The sequence below is a fragment of the Ochlerotatus camptorhynchus genome, unplaced genomic scaffold (assembly GCF_037179485.1).
Source record: "Ochlerotatus camptorhynchus isolate MF236.1 unplaced genomic scaffold, CSIRO-AGI_Acam_v1.1 ptg000021l, whole genome shotgun sequence".
Lineage (NCBI taxonomy): Eukaryota > Metazoa > Arthropoda > Insecta > Diptera > Culicidae > Ochlerotatus > Ochlerotatus camptorhynchus.
In genome coordinates this window covers 3,244,529-3,264,243 of record NW_027040513.1, presented here as the reverse complement: position 1 = coordinate 3,264,243, position 19,715 = coordinate 3,244,529, and the positions used below count along the sequence as shown (strand labels likewise).

The window sequence follows — 19,715 nt, the reverse complement described above, 5'->3', positions numbered from 1 at the left end:
TGGCAGTTGCTCGCATATATACGATTCGTTTATGATGCTATGCTATTTTCATATTGGAAAAAAAGGAAAATGTCTCACATTGGACAGACCTCAGGGAATTTCCGTATAAATCCGATGTGACTTATGGAATTGAGATCATTTCTCGATTATTTGCAGGGTGCTTGGTTTGAACCGGTAAATAATTGAGAGCCAAATGAACAACAAACTTGATGACAGAAAAATAATCCGGGACGAAAAGATTACAATGAATTCCACAATTTTTGTGACAGTACATCAGTCCCTTCGCGATTTCCGCGACATCATTTAATGTTTCCGCGATTTTCGCGACTGAAAATTCAAATCCGCGAAAATAACGAAATCCGCGAAATTCGCGAAATCCGCGCATGTTATAACAGCCCTGCAATCCATCTCCCGAATAAAAATTTACCATACAAAAACAATAGAACCCATTGTTCCAATGCAATAAAATGTATTGTAGCATCCATGAATCTTATAGTCTTTTTTTTTCCTTTATTTTAACGTCGGTCTCTGTTCCGCAATCTAGTGCCAATCACCGACGGACATCGATTGCCATCCATTGACGGCAACCGAATGTGCAGGAAGGCAGCTTTCACACCTGCGTAGGATATCGCACCCATTCACAACACACATGGGCCGGGACCAACGGCTTTACTTCTCTTCCGAAGGAAGACGTGACCAGAGATTTTTATGCCTCAGAAAAATCCCACCGACCTCGGCTGGAATTGAACCCAGACCCATTGGGGTGTTAGAAAGTAGTCACGCTTACCACTATACCACCGGCACCGGCAAATCTTATAGTCAAAGACAATTAAAATACATAAGAACTTATTGTTATGTACAATAGAATATATTGTATTTTAGGCTTTTACTTTAGAAAAGAGGGGGTTGTTGATTACCGTAACCATAAAAAAAAATCTCGAACAAATTTGATATCATAACAATACATTTTATTGTTTTTTTATTGTGCAAAATTTTGATAACATAGAATTTATGGTAAACCTATGTGGTAATTATTTGATCATTTGACCAATACAATACAATTATAATAGGGTTAATTGTCAACAGTAGAATCTATTGTTTTTTATATGTTATTGTAATTGTATGGTTATTTTTATCCGGGCTTATTTTACGTATATTGTACAAGAAATTTTAACTTATTTTTATATAGATGTACAATACGTCCCATATTGTAAGGATTTTCAACAATAGAACAACATTACAATTAATGGTAAATGGCTCAAGTTTGTTCGCGAAAAAGTGATTTTTCGTATGGTAAAGATACATAACAACCCCCTTGTTCTATTTTAGATTTCCCCATGTACCATAGATTCTATTGTGGAAATAATAAATTCTATGGTTATTTTATTGTTGTAGACAGTACGATCTATTGTTTGGTTACAATACATTTCATTGCCCCTCGGTGTTTCTTTTTTTACGGGCGATTAGATGAGACGTGCTATGATTTATAGAAAAATATCGAATAGGGTTTTTGATCTAATTTCCGTCCTACTAAGGACATCTCGCACTTTACCACGCTTTTTGGAAAGCGTTTGAACAAAACATGGAATGTTTTATCAAAGATAACTTCTAAATTTATCCACCTTTCCATACGTACCGTTGGATTTGATAAAGAGTCAAACAATGTTGAGATATTATTAAAAATCTAACACTGCTTCTTGCTTCTAAATTCGTTCTACGCGTTTCAATTCCGTCCAAACGCATTGAAACGCCATTAGATTTTCTTCGTCCTACGGATAAACGGAGAAAAGGGGATGCGCTAGGAGCGCTTCTTTTGTTTTGACAACAATGAGCGTAAATACGCATACAATGCGCTCTAATAGGATTTATGTCGTAGCTAATGAACTAACGCATCGGAACAAACGTATTATTGTTTTGTGCATGGTGAAATCATTGATATTATTGATGATTTCTGCTCGATAGAACGAAAATGGGCGATTACGACGAAAAAGCGCTCTTCCCTACTCAAATTTTGAAAATAAGGCGCGGATCAAAATGGTCGAATTCCGGCACAAACTTGTAGTAGGGGAATTTACGTATTCTCGTCAATCTAAGCAGCGTCTGCACTTCTACTAGCATTTTCTCAGCGTCACGCACATATATGATGTGTCTGTTTGTTTACATTCATCTGCTGCATGCTTCTCTATCCATTCCAATCGACAGAATTTTTCAAAACGTTTTGAAAGCGTTTTTACAACGCTCCAAACTTCTCAGGTGAGTGTGACTATTGTCGGCAGTCTCTTTTTCTTCGGCAACCTTCCCATTAGAACTGCGTGTTAACCAGCTGTTCTATTATCGGCAACTCGAAATCAACCTCATTTTGTAGTGCGTATGCTTTATTTGAAGAAAAATGTAGCATTACTGGATTGCTCGATCGTTCAAATATAATCAGATTGAAGCTGAAAGGCTAAACAATCGTTTGGACACATTCAGGGAAGTGCGTTGATGGGAAAACATAGTGAAATTAACGTTTAAATTTTGGTTGCCGAAAACAGTCAATGGGTGCCGAAGCCAACATTTACCCTATTTCCCCTTAGAGAACAATTGGGATCTTTAGGGGTTTTAAGGTAATTGGATATTCATAATCTGCATCACAAATGGAACCGAAATCCAAAATTTCATCAATTTTGGAACACTGGAACTGTTTTAAATAAGTGTGATTACATAAGCAAAAATCACTATCTTAGCGCCCCTCGCTGGTACTTTGTATGGGAGTGAGCTGTCAATTTGTTAGTTTTGTATCAAACAGTGGAGTGATTAGTTTGCTTTAAATCTTGATTTAAAAATCAAGATAGAAGTAAATGGGGTCGAAAAAAATATCGCTGTGCTCAACGAAGCCCCTTCAGATGATGTATAGAAATCGATATATTTTTCAAAATTAAAGAACCCAATTGTGCGAAGTTTCATGGAAGTCGAAGAGGAAAAAATCATATAGATTCGTCAGTTAGCGTGGACTGCTCAGCTTTCTTCACAAAAGAAAATTTAAAAATCGAAAAGGGGGTCTTTAAGAATTAAAGAAATAAATTAACAATTTATCTTTTAAACGCGATTTTACAGTGATTTTTCTCTCAGTGTATATATTTTCTGGATATTCTACACCGAAAAAAAAATGTCATATACACGGCGAATCAGAACGACCCAAATTTGAGTTTAGTTCACTCATAAATCGCCAAAAGTGCAGGAACTCAGCGATGAGTAAATTTGTCTCATGGTTTCCTGTGGAAAACCTAAAAAATCTGCCGGAAAATGAGGAAATTGACGAAAATTTTATTCAGTCTCGGAGTAGTACCAATAGACTGAGTTAATCCAATCTTTACTTTTCTCAAATTCGGGAATTTTTCCCTGGAAAATCCTGGAAAAAACCTGGGAAAACATGAGACAAATTTTACTCATCGCTGAGTTCCTGCACTTTTGGCGATTATGAGTGAACAAACTCAAATTTGGGTCGTTCTCATTCGCCGTGTAGTTTCCATTCGGAACGCACGTGATATTTTTCGAATAACAAAATTAATGATTTTTATCTGACATTCACATAACATTCATATGATCACATGAATTCTATGTGATAAATCACCTAAATTTCATTGGACACAAAAGGTTCATGTGATTTTGTAGCGCGATTCCCAATTATGAGATCACATGAAAGTTATGTGAAATTCTATTGGAAATGTGATTTATTTTTTGAGTGTATACTATTAGAGGCGATTCAAATATGACGTCCAATCTTGAGAGAGGGAGGTTCTAGAATGTGTGACAGTACGTGTAATAGGTATGGGAAAAAACGTAACACAGAGAGAGAGCCCATAAATAAAATCAGCAATCGACTAAATTTTCAATAGCAACCAAAAATATCTATTAGTATCGTCCCGATGACGCGTTCATCTAGATAAAATTGATAAATAGCTGATTTTTAGCGATGGGCCATCAGCCTCAGATCCATAGGCCAACATTAGAACCATTTCCCCTGCATTCAATTCGTGCAGGATTGGTTAAGGATTTTTAATACCACCTGATTTTTCATTGATTTTTTGTTACTTTTTTTTTTTAAACAAATTGCATTAAATTTTGTAGCAATTTGAGATTACACGCAGGCATGGAAAATCATTTGCATTCATTTCGTGCATTCATTTACATTCATTTGCCCCTAACTTTTTTCATCAACAGAATTCCGTAAAATGGTGTATGAAGCTTTTGTAGGTTTTGTTATTAGCTACAACTTTTGCCCATAACTCAAATCTGTATCTCTTATGCATCACGAATTAGAATGTAAAATACATTCACTGAAAAATAGTAGTGGCTTCTGTTCGCTCTGGTTCGTCATACATAAGAGGTACGGATTTGAGTTAAGGTGGTTTGCTGTGAGATCCTTATTCTCGCTACCATTTCGAAACTTTAAGTGCACAAATATTCACCCCTATTCTGTATTTCGTTTCGAACGAAATTCTCATACAAAAAAATATTTTTTTGTATGAGAATTTCGTTCGAAACGAAATACAGAATAGGGGTGATTAGCTTCCACGACACGTACTACAATGAAACTGTTACTCCACGTTTGCTGCGCTGCAGCATACATGCAGTAGCAATTTCAGGTGAAATGGAACTCTAATTTTCGAGATTTGTGTAATTGAAAATTCGAGGTGGAAGTGCATTTGGCGGCCATTTGTGAACTCTACAAGGAATCACCTTAATAACAAAAGTTGTAGCTAATACCAAAACCTACAAAAGCTTCATACACCATTTTGCGGAATTCTGTTGATGAAAAAAGTTAGGGGCAAATGAATGTAAATGATTTTCCATGCCTGATTACACGTACAAAAATATAGGCGAAAAAAATCGCCGTCAAACAGAATTGAGTGTATAATACCGTTTTAAAGTTATGACTTTAAAAAAAATTAAACCTGTTTTTCACACTGAAAAAATTAGCCCGGACAAATTTTTAACGGAAAATTTCATCTTTGATATCAACCAACATATGTACATAGTTCCATTCATATCTGAAGGGGTCACGACAAAAGTGGCTAGAATTTCCCAGGAAAAAAAAATACATCAACACTAGGGTACCGTTTTGATTATAATTCCGGACAGCATCGAAATCCAGTGAAAGTTTAAAATGTTGCAAATTAGTTTCCAGAACTTGAAACAGAACGGTACCCCCAAATGCCTCGATGCAGCCAAGTAACGATAAACGAACAACAAAACATAAAGCACAGAATGTTATAAAATTAAAAAAATATATATCTTCTATTTCGAGCATTTCCAATTGTAGGAGCCAATTGCATTTCCATTGGATTTCTTATTTCCACATGCTGAACGGAAATTCCGGACATCCAATGGCAGTCGGTTTGCAGATATTTTTTTCTTATTCCAATTTTAATATGCCAAATATATTTCTTTTCTTTTTTTACGTAGAGCCAAATCTGTTTGCCAAACAGGGAAGGGTGCAATGAATGACAATGGCAACGATGGATGAATGATTGATGAACGGTTAGTTGCTTTTTGGTAGAATTTATGAACGAATCGACGGATGATGGTTAGAAACGAAAAACTACAACGAGAGCGGTAACTATAGAAGGCAGATGGATGGAATTTTGGGCGAGCGGCGGGTGGTGCAAACGAAAAACAAAATTTTGAATTTTGACAACAATCTAACGATTCACGGATATTTTTTTTTGTTTCTGGGTGTGTGTATGTGTGTGGACTTTCGAAAAATAGAAAAATATATATTTTTTAACATTTACCTAGGGTGTGCTGTTCTCACCTTAGTGGCGAGTGCGGCGAACGGATCGTGGCCATCGGGCCGTTGTTCCGCACCAGGTGACTGTTGGTCATCTCCATCGAAAACTCGTCATCGGTGCCAACGTCACCGACGTGCATCGCCTCCTCCTCGCCGTCCCGGTCGTCGTCCTCGTCCTCCTCGTCGTGGTCACCGCCCGGATGCAGCGGCGTGGTAACATCGTCCATGATTACTGTTTGGGAGAAGGTAGCACCGTTGGTTATTTGAATGCACTTGGAAAGTGTGACAATCTAAACAAGAACACGTCCTACTTGTTTCATTTGTTCTAAATTTAAACGAGTTTTTAAATAGGTTGTACAACAGTTGTTGAGACTGGTGTGCAACCAAATTCAGTCATATTTTTTATTGCAGCAACTTATTTCGCCTGAAGCGGCAAAACCATTGAATCTTTCAATCAGATTGACTAATCTTTAGGATAAACATTACTTTTTTTTATTTACTCGGAAATTAGGCGGGAGCGAGAGCTCAAAAGTCGTTGGCTAACGAACTTACTTTGATGCAGCACAGGTGCCATATCCAGCGCATCCTGTGAATTGTAGAAGGATACCTCAAGGAACCGGGGGCTCGCGTCCGGCAGGAGTAGGCTGATGATTTCGATGAAGGTGGGCCGTGCCGTCGGTCGATGCTGCCAACAGCGGCGCATTAGCTCGTACAGACTGTCCGGGCAGTTTTCCGGTCGCTCCATGACGCCACCTTCGATGACGTACCGCAGCACTTGATCGTTGGTGAGGCCCTGTTAGAATGATTATGTTGTATAAGAATAACTTGGAAATGTTGCTCTCGGAAGCATACCTGGTATGGCTGCGAGGCAAGGGTGGCCATTTCCCACATGACAACACCGTAGCTGAACACATCACTACTGCTGCTGAAGACGCCATCTTTCAAGCTCTCCGGTGACATCCATCGTACCGGAAGGAAGCCTTCATAAAAAAAAAAAACAATCAATTAAAACCAATTCAAGAAACGACTCCCATCGTGCAAACTTACCCTTGGTACCCTTTCGGTAGTAGTCTGTTTCGTAGATATCCCTGGTCATACCGAAGTCTCCGATCTTGACCGTCATATCTTCGGCAACCATACAGTTTCGGGCGGCCAGATCCCGATGAACAAACTTTTTCGCCGACAGGTAGGCCATTCCATCGGCAATCTCGATGGCCATCTGAATGATTGCCTTCAGTGTCGGTGGCTGCGGAGACGGTTCATTGCCGTTTTCGTAGTCCGGCCGGTGCCGCCGGAGGTAGCTCTTCAGATCTCCGTTCACCATAAGTTCCATGATGACCAACGTGGGATCACCCTGCGAGACGACACCGAGCAACCGAACGACGTGATGCGTGTGGAATTGTTTCATCACGGAGGCCTCCATCAGGAAGCTGTCCTTCTCCCTGGCTGTGGCACTTTCGTTGACCGTTTTGATAGCGCACGGTAGGTTACAACTCTCGCCATTCCGCTGTGACAGAATTCCCTTGTAGACCATACCGAAAGAGCCTTGGCCGAGTTCCTCCAGTTGAAGAATATGGTGCCGCTCGACTTCCCATTCGTCAACCTTGTATATAACTCCGGCATAGTCCGGATTGACATCCGGGTACATACGAATCTGCTTCGGTGCGTAATGATACTTGTAAAAGTAAAACAGCAAGCTCGCGATGAAAAACACAAACACAATGGCCAAACACACCAACAAAATCATAGTCGAACTCTCGCTGTCGTCCTTCTTGAGATACACGTAGCGAGCAGCCGAGTAGGCCCCATCTCCGGCAATTGTGGTGGCCATCACCCGGATACTGTAGTTGCCCGGTTCCAGCTTGGAGAGGAAAGTAAACCCACTGTTGTTGAACTCCGAATAGGGTATGCATTTCTCCGTAGCTGAAACCGAGTCCAGATCAACCCGTTGATACTTGACCGAAAATTTGACGATTGGACCATTCGGTTTGGCCGGTTCCCTCCACTGCACCTTGATGACCCGCTGCGTGTTGTTCGACTGCTCCTCCACCAGGATCGAATCCGGCGGAATGTCATCGGCACCGGGTTTCTTCGGTGTACGGACGTTCGCAATCACCTCGTTTCCGCAGGCATCTTCAACGTCTACCAATTTAACGTTGGGGGCCGGCGCTACACCCGGGTAGCGACAGGCCCGGATTTTAACCACATACATCGAGTAATGATTGAAGAAGTTCAGCGGGAAGGAGATGGTGCTATCGTTCGTGACGTTGAACATGTATCGGTAGTAATGCTCCCCGGGGACCTTCTCCGTGCGCCGATCGGTGGTAACGTTCTTCTTGCTCTCGGTGTTAATCGGGAATAGAATACTGCTGCTACGTTTCCGGCGGGTCTGTTTGTCGTTGATGACGGTAGGATTTCTAAGCAAATCGAAGGAAAAACGTTCAATCGCAAACATAGGATGGAGCCGAAGGCAACATATCAGGAAGACGAAAAAATCGCTTTTGAGCCTAAGGGCATCGCCGCGTTAACAAATTCGTCCGGAGCTTTCAGCTTTGAGCGGTAGATGGCGCGATTATTTTCTTGATATGCTGTCTACGATGGGTACCGAAGGACTTACTTGATATAGATGTAATTGTGCAGCTGATCCTCGAAGGTGATCTGGTTCTCTTTGTCAGTGGCATCGATGCTTCCGGAGGTATCGCCGCTGGAAGGGGATTTGCAATAGTTTCGACACAGGGCCTCCGTACACATCGATGACTTTTGTGTGGGAGGAATGGTTGGCGTTTCCGGGATGATCTCGCGGACTTTTTCGGCATCTACGAAACAAAATAGGATCGGTCACTTAGGAGATTCACAGGGAGAAGGGTAGGCTTACCATCGCAATAGTTTCGCGTCTTCAGCTGCTCGTTGTCGTCCGGGTTCAGTTCGACGAAGACTTCATACTCACGTAGCTGACCGTTCATCTTGAGCGGTGGCTGCCATTTGACGGTCTGGAAACAGAAGGAACAATCAGTTAAGTCTGGTGATCCACAAATCCGAAACTATCGCTGGGTGTTTTCTTTTCGTTCCCTTCGAAAGATGATCTTATTTTCCGAAGTAGTAGTACAAACTCTCCCTCACAGGATCTTCTCTGGAAGCTAGTCGGAAAATTTTCCATTTTTTTTTTGTTTTAATTCACTATTCAGTACTATAAATATTTCATAACGTGTTCTCAGAACTATCAGATTTTTTTTCTTGAAATCCTTTACCTCGAAAATACTACTTGGATGTTCCCTGTGAAACTTTCCTCCGTTACTTTATCCGGTGCGAGAGCCCCCATTAATAATTATAATCTGAAGACCATGGTGTACGATTTCGAATACACTGAAACGAATCAACAAGTGCGCTTCATTGTATTCATCGTATGATAAAGCATTGACAGAAGATTCATTGAAGTGATATGAAGGGGCGGTAGTTGTTGACCAGCTGCTTGGGTCTGTTTTGGCCGATGGCCATCGCTAAGAGGTCATCTTGGACGACCAGCTGAAAGGTTTCGTTAAAGGAGCTCCCGCATCACTCACGTCCTTTTGTTGAGTATTCTGGAGTTGGAAATAGCAGACCGCCTGCACAAGGAATCAGCGCCACTATTAAGCTTTGCGTAAGCACATTGAACCATCTTCAAAAGACACATACTCACACTAATGGAAGCGTTTGTATGTGTCGTGGGTTGTGCATCGGAAAGATTGGATTGTTCGCGGCATCAATAAGTTGCCCATCTCGTTGATTGAGAGTCTTTGGAAAACCAGACTATGTATGTTGTCGCATTTTTGAAAATTTTCGACCATTTTGAACCATGTATTTAATTTTTCAAAATGGCATCTTTAACATTTTTCAATACATTGTAGCATGAATACGTAACTTTTGATCGAAATAAGGACAAAATTGTTGAGCAAAGTAAGTTCATTCTGTGAAAACTATGTGTACGTGGTATTTTATGGGATGGGAACAGAAGGTCGAACGAAAATGACCGAAAATGTATGAACCTACCACAAAAAGGGCCGAAAATTAAATAAGGCCGAAACACATATTAAACACATTTTAAAGGTCGGAAAAACCATACATATTTATCGTTCGGTTAATGACAAATATTACAACTTACGACATTCGTTAAATGATATGCATTTCTTATACAAAACTAGTTGTTAAATACCTTTGAAGTACATCAATGGGAACTTATTTTTCCCGAATTTGCAAATTTTTGGAATATTTAAAAGCTTGGACACTTGAAAATTTACAAAAATCGTAGAAAGTGCAATTCCTAAGAAATACAGAAATGAATTTCAAGAGATTTCTGTGAAGCATAAATTTCTGAATTTAATTCCTAGATGAACGTGAGGAAAATTTAACCAGGTAAAGGAAACGGGTCAGCAATCTCGCCCCTGGGTCTTTTTAGACCCTAGATTGTTATTGCTATAAAATGATCATTTAGACTTAGATTCTCAATCAACCTGCACGAGTGGCAAGGTGCATGCTCCATTTTTCCATTCCAGGGACTTGGATGCCATTTGGTCATTATGGCGTCATGGCTACAATCCGGAGTAAATCTCGGTGAATGAAAATTGACTAATATGAGATGAAATTACTCTAAAAGTGAACACTAAAGCTTACCGTTGAACTATGGCTAGACCAATATGATACTGCCAAACATTATTTATCATGTGGTCATGGGCGGTTCAAATGCTGCTTGTACATTGTAAATTACTTTTGAAATACAGTAGTAAGCTATTGAAAAAAACTACATAGGACAGCCCTATGGGGTTGTACGCAATGGTGACGTAGGACTACGTGGTCTTATATAATAAATCTTATTTGTTAACTGCAGAAACTGGAGCTTGTGTTTTGTGAAGGAACAGGAATTTGAGCGTTCTCTCTGTTTATACTCTTTAGTATGACGCGCTTGACCTAGATGGGACACAGTTACTCACGAAGAGCTACTGATTCCGACCAATAGCGGTGCGGCTTCTTCCTATTTCTATGGATGCTCATGTGGGCTGCAGCTCACTGCTTGCAGGCAGCCTTTCGTTGTGTGCTGGAGAACAATGTTCAACGCCACGCGCCGAAAGCACTGCTGCTGCTGCAGTTGATACCGAAGACCGGACATCAGCACACCGATCAGCGGTGGAGGCCAGCCTTGGTAGCTAGCTGCTTACGGGAAGCCTTTCGTTGTGTACTGGAGAACACTACTACTCACCACGCGGGGATTGAATAAACACCGTTTGATGAGACCGGATAGAATTCGACTTTGAAATCTGTGTTAGGGAAATCTCTTTTTCGCGTAGGCAATCGGTGATAATTTTAATTATCAAAGCAACAGTTGCACATTCGAGCAATTTTCAATAGCGACATTTTGAAAAATGATGCGGTCTTAAATGTAACAGATGCGTAGAAATATATCTGATCGATTGGTGATAAAATTATTGAAATTGATCCAGAGGTAGTTGAGTTATTAACGTTCAAAACCTTTCATAATTTTGTTACTTGTTCCATTTTCGGTTTTCACAAAGTGTACCCCCATATCACAGGCGTAGTCCTACGTCAAAGTCACACAGCATTAGAATAAGTTTCATAATTTGACCAACTCTACGGATGTTCCGGATCTTCCACAGGATTCACCCAGATTTTTCTCTGGATTGCAGCAAGTTCCGTGTGGCCAAAATAACCAAATGGCATCCAGACCCCTAGGAATGGCAAAAATGAGCATGTATCATGCCATTCGTGCAGTTAGATTGTATATCTAAGTAAAAATGATCATTATATAGCAATCTTGAGCCTAAAAATACCTAGAGGGAAAGGATGTGACTTTTTTTTAGGAAACACTTAACATGCACCTAAAATCCTGAAACTTTACCAGAAGTTACAACTCCAAGGTTAGGAGAAGTCGTCAAATTTCAAGATCATTGAGTTAAGGGTTCCTGAGATACAGCCAATTTAATAGTAAGTTTGGGTCGAAAAAGTCCCGACTACCGTCGCAAGGTTAATGGAAATCTTGAGGAGAATATCTGGAGAATTTTAAGAAGAATGCCAAGAGAATTCCGCTGAGAGTTCAAAAAAAAAATTAAAACTAGAATTAAAAGGGAGTTCAGTTGATTAGTTTCAAAGGAATTCTGAGGAAGGTTCCGAGATGAAAATCTTGGGACTTCCGTCAAAAACATGTCAAAGGAATTTTATTCTAAGGAAAGCTTTACGAGATGAACTAGCCAACTGGCTAAAAATCTCAATGATAAAGGAAAAAAGGAAAATCGGAAATTACAACAGCCATAATTCGAAGGACGAATACGACACATTTAAGGCTTGAAAAGACACGGGAGCGGAGATAGCGGATACATTTTAAATTCAAGGCCTAGATTTGGCGAGGTCCTGTGCAAGACCCTCACACTGTTCTTGGCGGTACTCCCTGGTTGTTTTTATTCTTTTCTCGGTCGTCTGGATTTGCACTTCTTCCTGTTGAACTGGTAGTGGTTGTGGGAATTTCTGAGTGTCAAATTAAAGAAAAAAATCAGAAAGCAGACATGTGCAATTTCTGGATGAGTTCAATCCAGATGTGCAATTTCTGGATGAGTTCAATCCAGATGTGCAATTTCTAGATGAGTTCAATCCAGATGTACATGAGGGTCAAGTGCAATCGCGGTTGGATAAAATCGATGCGAAGTACGATGAGTTCGAGGTGTAGTATAAAGGTGCGATGAGCGAATAAAATAAATAAATAAAATAAAATTGGAAAATAATAATTGCGTTTTAATATCCAGAATAGAAAATACGGAACTATTAACAAATTCATGTCCCCATTAATCAAATGGAACCGATATTACTAATTATAATAATAATAATAATAATAATAATAATAATAATAATAATAGTAATAAGAATATTTGAACTTCCTTAATAATAATAAAGATTGAATTCCCCTTCGAAATCTCTGATTTGTTGAAGTGTAAAAGCCTTCAGTTATTTAAAGTGCGTGTACTATCCATGTGAGTCATTCTCCATTCTGACGCTGAAAAGGTAGCATCTACTTCGAAAGCAGGAAGGAACAACAGCTAGATAGCCAACCGACCGAACGACGGTACCAAGGCAATCCGGCAGAACCAGTAAATCAACCAAGCAACAGCGGCAACCAACGGACCGAACGACGAACAAACGAGCCCTCTCCTTCTTCTGGAAGCGAGAGTAACCAAGGCAACCACCGAGTACCGATCAGCAATCATTAGCAGCCTACTACGATCGAGAACTTGGCACGAAAAGCCCTCTTCTGGATCAACAATAAGAAAGGGCCCATCAGCATTTGTAAACAAACCATTTGAAAGACCTTTCCGCATAAAGCGAAGGCCGCCCACGCAAACGAACACCATTATCGTGTAGGGGAAACTTTCCCCTATCCAATGATAGTGTTGGTATGCGTGGGCGGCCTTTGCTTTGTGAGGAAAGGGCTTTAGAACGGATTGTTTACAAATGCTGATGGGCCCTTTTCTATTGTCTTATTTGAATAAGTAGCGCAATCCAGCCAAATCTCGAGTAGGATGATGCCCATTTACGACACGAGGAAGTGCAGGATGAGATTGCTGCGGTGGATGCTGAAGGAAAGTGCGATGAGAATTGCGGCAAGGCTTGCGTGGAGTTCGTGCAGCTTTACTAGAGAAACTGCCAATACAGGCTTCAGGACATGGAGTTGGACAGCACAATGGCACGGAATGCCAGCGCTTTGGGTACTCATACCGGAGTTCAACTGCCGCAGATATCGCTTTCGGAGTTCGATGGTAACTACAAGGGCTGGTTGTCGTTCAAGCCAACCTACATTTCATTGATGCATGAGTCCGTGGAGCTGAGCGAAGTCCAAAAGTTCCATTACCTCAGGTCGGCGCTCAAAGGTGAAGCAGCCAAACTCATCGAATTGTTGATGCTCACCAGCAAGAACTACATCTTGGGAGACGATTTCGAAGCGGTATTCGAATGAGGCATTTGCAGGCGTTCATGGAGTACCGTAAGGTGAAGCATCGACCATACATGCATTGTTCGATCAATTTGAGCAGAGGTTGAAAATCCTGAAGCAGCTGGAAGAGAAGACGGATCACTGGGGTACAATGATCGTACATTGGATGTGCTCCAAATTGGACCTCAAAACTTTGAAACTTTGGGAAGACCACGCTGCTTCAACTAAGTCTTCAACTTTCGCATTCTTGTTGGAGTTTTTGGAGGACAAGGGTGCTAATGCGGATTCATCGAATACTGTCGAATCAAGGAGCGGTTCACAGAAGACTGAGGTCAGACGCCAGAAAGTGGATGCCTACAGCTGCTACAGGAAACGAAAGAGGCGTTCGAAGCTGCTGCTGTTGTGGAGATGGCCATTACTTGAATCGATGGGGAAAATTTACGGCGGAGACTTTGAAGGAGAAGCTGCAGTTCGTGAACAGTAAGCGATTGAAACAGAAACTGTTAGAAATCCGGGCATTGGGTTCGAGAATGCAGTTCAAAGTTCATCTGTCGAGACTGCGGAAATTCGTTGATTCACCCTGGATTCCTTCTGAGCAGTAGTGGTGGCGGAAGCGGTTCTCAATCCTCTGGGAAATCAACGATGAAGGGTGATGGAAGGGCGTTATCGTCAAACAATAGCTACAAACGAAGTAGAATCAGAACAGGAGGAAGCGGTAGAAGTGGTCGTGCGAGGGAAGCATCTAGCTCGAGCCTTGCTCGACAATGGATCGCAGGTAAGCGTCATGAGTGAGCGCTTATGGCAAATATTCAGCTTAAAGCGACGGGCAGTCAACGTTCCTAATTGCGGCATTGGGCAAGCGGAAACACGAGCGAGATTCTTTGTAAAAACTGCAATCAGCTCTAGGATCAAGGACGTCAGAACTGCCTTCAGTTCACATACCGACAACCCACTGGAAGATTCCAAGCGATATTCAGTTGGCTGGTCCGGAATTCAGCACCAGCAGTCGATTCGATCTTCTAATCGAAGCTGAACATTTCTTTCGGTTCCTGTCTGAGAAAGATGTCAAGCGGATTTCCCTGAGAGCTGGACTTTCAATGTTGATCGATACGGTATTCGGGTGGATCGTGACCAGCAAAGTGTCGGAAACGCACAGAAACCAGCCAGTTGTTTAATTTCGGCAACACAACAAAATTTAGACATTCTACTACAGCAGTTTTGGGATATAGAGAGCAACGAGGATCAACCGGCATGGCCAAAGGAGGAACGGGACTGCGAGGAGCATTTCGTGAAAACAGTTAGCAGGACGATCAGTCCGCAGCATGCTCTCTTGCCGTGCGGAGAGCTATTTGCTTTTTGCTGAAGAAAGTGTTACTGCTACCTAAAGCTAAAACAAATTTAAACACCATAGTTTCCTATATATAAAATTCGACATAAGTAGAGAACGGCTGGATTTAGGAACACAAAATAATTAAACAAGCTTTGTTGTCAAAAATGATGCATAGAATCCATTTTTGGTATGATTCTACTAAAAAAAATGTGCAACTTTACTATCTAAATGGATTGATGACCGCTTTAGTAGAATTATTGTATACCTTAATTACGTTGTTTTTCCTTTTAATTCTACTACTATTGTATCACTTTCACTAATTCTTTTTTACTATTTACTACTTACTTTCACTAGCACTTAAAAAAAACTATAACAGATACGAATTTCGTTTACTAGTTGCAAACTTCTTCTGTGTTTAGTCATGGACTTTATATCTATGCCTATGTCCATGACTAGACACTGAAGAAGTTTGCAAGTAGTAAACGAAATATGTATCAGTTAGCTGATAGTGAGTGTGTAGTGATATTGTGATAGTGAAAGTAAATAGTAAAAGTGAATAGTGAATTAAAGAAAGTGAAAGTGATACAATAGTAGTAGAATCAAAAGGAAAAAGATCGTAATGAAATATATAATTTAAATATGTTCTAATTATAAATAAAAAAATAAAAATAAATATATTTAAGCAAATTACCGGCTGCGTCATCTTCGCATATCTTCTTCAATTCTTCTGCTATCTGATCTTTTGTTGCTTGTTGGTTTTCTTCTTCATTCATCTTCATTCACTCTTTAATCTATCTTCTTCTTTCTTCTCTCCATACTTCTGTCTATTTTCTTTACTTCTTCTTCATCTTCTTTCTTCATCCTTCCTTATTTTCATTACATTGTTTTCCTCTTCTACGTCTTCACGAATTCCTTCGGTGTTGTCTACTTTGTTTCGTTATTTTACGCTTTATCTTCTTGATATTCTTCGTCTTCTTCCGCTTTGTTTTCCGTTCCGCTTCAACATTCTTCTCTTCATCATCTTCTATTTCTGCAAAATTCACGTTGTTTCTCGTCGTTCATCCATTCGCTATCCGCTTTGTGTTCTTCATTACATGACCATATCAATTTTATCCAGGTAAGTTAGATCTTCATCCTGTTATATGTTTTCCTTCTTCACATTCTTCCTTCTTTCCTTGCTCCGTTATGTTATCTACTTAACCTTCTTGCACCTACACCGGGTTTTGGCTGCTCCTTCGTCTTCACAATCTTCCTTCCTTCCTTGCTCCGTTATCTGCTTAACCTTGTTACCACTAACCGGGTTTCAGCTGCTCCTTCTTCTTTGCTCTGCATCCTTAAAATTTTTCGGTACAGTCCAGTTTGCCGTAGAAAATTCAGCAAATCGGTGGTTTGCTCCTATTTTCCTTGATTTGTTTTCCGTCGATTTTGTTTTCCGTGCTGAGAACCAATGCCACCGACGCCAGGGAGGCAGCTCCCACACCTGGACCCTACCTATCGACCCATCAACTCATGAACCGGGGTTGTCCAACGGCTTTACTTCCCTTCCGAAGGAAGACGTGATCAGAGATGTTATGCCTCAGAACATCCCGGCGGCGCCGAATGGGATTGAACCCAGGCCTGCTGGGGTGAGAGGCAATCACAATCGGTACTGCGAGGTTTGCTCCTTAGAGCTTCTTAGCGCATCTCGTAAGCTTGCTGTGCCAATGGTGTTTTCTTGTCGTTGACTCTCGTACTTTTTACACTGCAGAATCACGTGTCGCGTCACATCTAAAACCGTTCCACAACAGCTGGGCGGGGCTTCCTTCTTCAATAAGAACGTATGGGTTAGCTGCGTGTAACCAATTGTTAGCCACGCTGGTCGCAAGTGCTTCCCCGTTCCGTCCACTTGTGCGTGTCGTCTTTGACCTCTCTCAGCTTGGAGTCTCTGGACGCGAACCATTGGTCGTTCCATCGTTGCCGTATTCTTTGCATCACCATTCTCAACGCATCATCGCCTGGGATTGGTACATCGATGGGAGTTTCTGTTCTCGCCATGTTTGCTAACCGATCAGCTCCGTTGTTTTCGTGGATGCCGGCGTGTCCAGGTATCTCCACTTCCTAAATCCACGGGTGCTTAGATGTTCCCGCTTCTAAGGCCTGGAGACAGCTTGCAGAGTCCGTAAGAATGATTAATTCGTTCGATATTTTTTGAATGGAAACAGCCATCTTAATGACGAACGCCTCCGCTGAGAAAACGCTACATTCCTTCGAGAGGCTGTACGTTCCCGCTAAACCATTATTATGGAATGCAGCACCTACAGTGCAGTCGTTTTTGGATCCATCGGTGTAGACGACGGTTGATCGGTGGAAGCGGGTCGACAGTAGTTGTTGCACTACCGGGCGGTATGCATTTTTTTTACGTCCAACAGGATCGTCCGCACAAGTTGACCGACAGCGGGGGGCACTGAGTTTGTCAGCCCATTGAGGCGATCCGATGCTCGTCGAATAAGAGGGAGGCTGTTGTTCAGAGTTGCGACCTATCACAATCACGATCGCCAAACAGCTGATGGTAGTAACGCTTTGTACATTCCTATCAATGTGCTCGTCGAAGCTCTCTCCATGACCATCCATCAAGTTGACGAAAGAAGTAAAAAGCAACTGGTGAATGTCGTCTTCTGTTGTGATCCGTCAGCGATCTGGTCATTCCCGACAATCACGACACTCATCTGTGCTCGTTTTGAAGCAGTTGCTGCTTTACTTGCTTATTTGAGTGTGTTGGTGAGTGAACCCAACAGCTTCCGTTTCATGTTGCCTGCTTTGTTTGTAACTCACACAGTTGCGCCTGCCGAGACGAACTTGGAATGCGTAGGCATTGTTTTCATTTTCTTCTGTAGTTTCGCTTTTTCTCATGATCGTGCTGCAGAAGTCTTCACTGTTTTCGTTGTGCTTTTCATCATCAGCAGCGAGTGTAGCGTTTTGCTTGTGAGCAGCGACCATTACTGGTGATTATTGTTTGCCATGGCTCTAACTCCCACTGCGTGACAAAACGATCTGTCAGCGATAGTCGGTTGGTGCGAAGACGAGTGTCACGTGAGTGTCATGATATTTTGCATCACTGCTGTTGTTGTTCCGATTCTTCGCTAGTATCCGAATTGCAATTCGCGCAATGGATTGTGCTGCTAGCAGTTCGAACGGTAAGGTGCCCGCTTCAGCTATGATTGATTCTATCGGGCTAGTGACGAAGGTTCCGGAAGCAAACCGTACTATTTTATTATTGGCTTGGGTGAGATTCTGCAGGGTTACCGGTCCTCCTCACCGAACTACTCCAACTCCGTACATCAATTTCGCGGTTACTAGATTCGTAACCGGGGTTCGCCCGTTTTCTTCATCATTTGACAGTGCGGTTTGAAGCTCAGAGTTCGGTCGAGGGTTATACCCAGGACTCTTAACCGGTTTGTCTTCGGGATGGATACTCGTCCACTTGTCGACAGCTTTGACGGCGGCCTGCAGTTTGCGGTGCAGGCCTTCATTTTATGCCCCTCGTACGACGTGAAGGACGTTGTCCGCGTACAAGCGAGTGTCGACTACTCTCGGTATTACCTGGAAGATAGGCTGCATCACGACGAGGAATAGCGTAATCGCCATGATTTTAGTGTGCGCAAAACTCCGTGTCGCCAGGTGGTATCGTATGCCTTCGACAGGTCCAAAGAGGCTATCAGGCATTGTTCATCTTGGGTTGGCAGCGATCTTTCCAACTCGGAAAAATATGTATCAATGCCGCGGCCTGTACGAAAAGCGGGCTGATGTTTGTGAAGCCGTCCACTCGACTCTAGTTCGGTGGTCCATTGACAATTGAAAGTCCGTTTGAACAGCTTCTCCATGCAGCTGGTGAGCGAGACTGGACGGAAGGCATCAGCTCCGGAGTCATAGCAGTGCGGTTTTGGAATGGGGGCGACGACAGCATTCCGCAAACTAACGGGAAACACACCCTCGTCCCAGATTCTATTAAGTAGCTCAAGAAGCGTCGATTTCGTTGGAGTAACGGATACCCAATTAAGTCGAGATCTGTCTGTCGCTTTTTGTCAAGGGCCCACATGAGTTCGTTAAGGGTGATATCGATGTTGTAGAGATCGTTGGTGCTTGATGAGAGATCCATGGATTCTAGAGGTTGCTAGAGTTTGCTGCTCTTTCTACTATAGCATTTCACTAATTCCTCTGTACGTCTTCGGGCTTGTCCGTGAATCCATCTGCTCACTTGAGCACTACGGTGCGTTGTTGTAGACTGCCTCGCAGAGCGTTAACCGTTCTCCACAAATCGGTAGTCGTGCTATTCGTTGAGATTTTCGCTTTTTCCCACGATTGCGTTTTCGCTTGGTTGATAGCCTGTCGTGCCGCTGCTCTGGCTTCCAGGAATCTAGCCAATGCTTCGTGTTGGTCTGAGTCGGAAAGTCGTAGACGTCGCAGGGATCGCAGACATTTTCTTCGCCGCCGAATTGCTGCCTTTGCTTCGGGGCACCACCATGGTACCGCTTTTGGTCCAACTGCGTCGATGAACATCTCGGTGCAACTGTTGACGACCCACTCGACATCTGATCGAATACTTTCAGCTCTGATGCTTTCATATAACGACCACCAAGGAATGGACACCGTTATCGGTAATTGGTCGC

The 19,715-nt window shown here is 42.0% G+C and overlaps 1 protein-coding gene across 4 annotated transcripts in view; it reads right to left on the bottom strand.

Moving 5' to 3' along the window:
- LOC135703785 (insulin-like receptor) overlaps positions 1-19,715 on the bottom strand; it is a 461,464-nt gene that overhangs the window by 18,734 nt on the left and 423,015 nt on the right. For 3 of the 4 annotated variants that reach the window (XM_065225113.1, XM_065225119.1, XM_065225124.1), the window contains 6 exons: positions 8,649-8,763; positions 8,391-8,589; positions 6,821-8,190; positions 6,626-6,753; positions 6,326-6,566; positions 5,798-6,005 (listed from right to left, as the gene is read on the bottom strand). In XM_065225113.1, coding sequence (XP_065081185.1) covers positions 5,798-6,005; positions 6,326-6,566; positions 6,626-6,753; positions 6,821-8,190; positions 8,391-8,589; positions 8,649-8,763 — 2,261 coding nt within the window. Of the gene's footprint in view, positions 1-5,777; positions 6,006-6,325; positions 6,567-6,625; positions 6,754-6,820; positions 8,191-8,390; positions 8,590-8,648; positions 8,764-19,715 lie in introns of all 4 variants that reach the window. The other variant, XM_065225131.1, reaches the window with a different exon arrangement.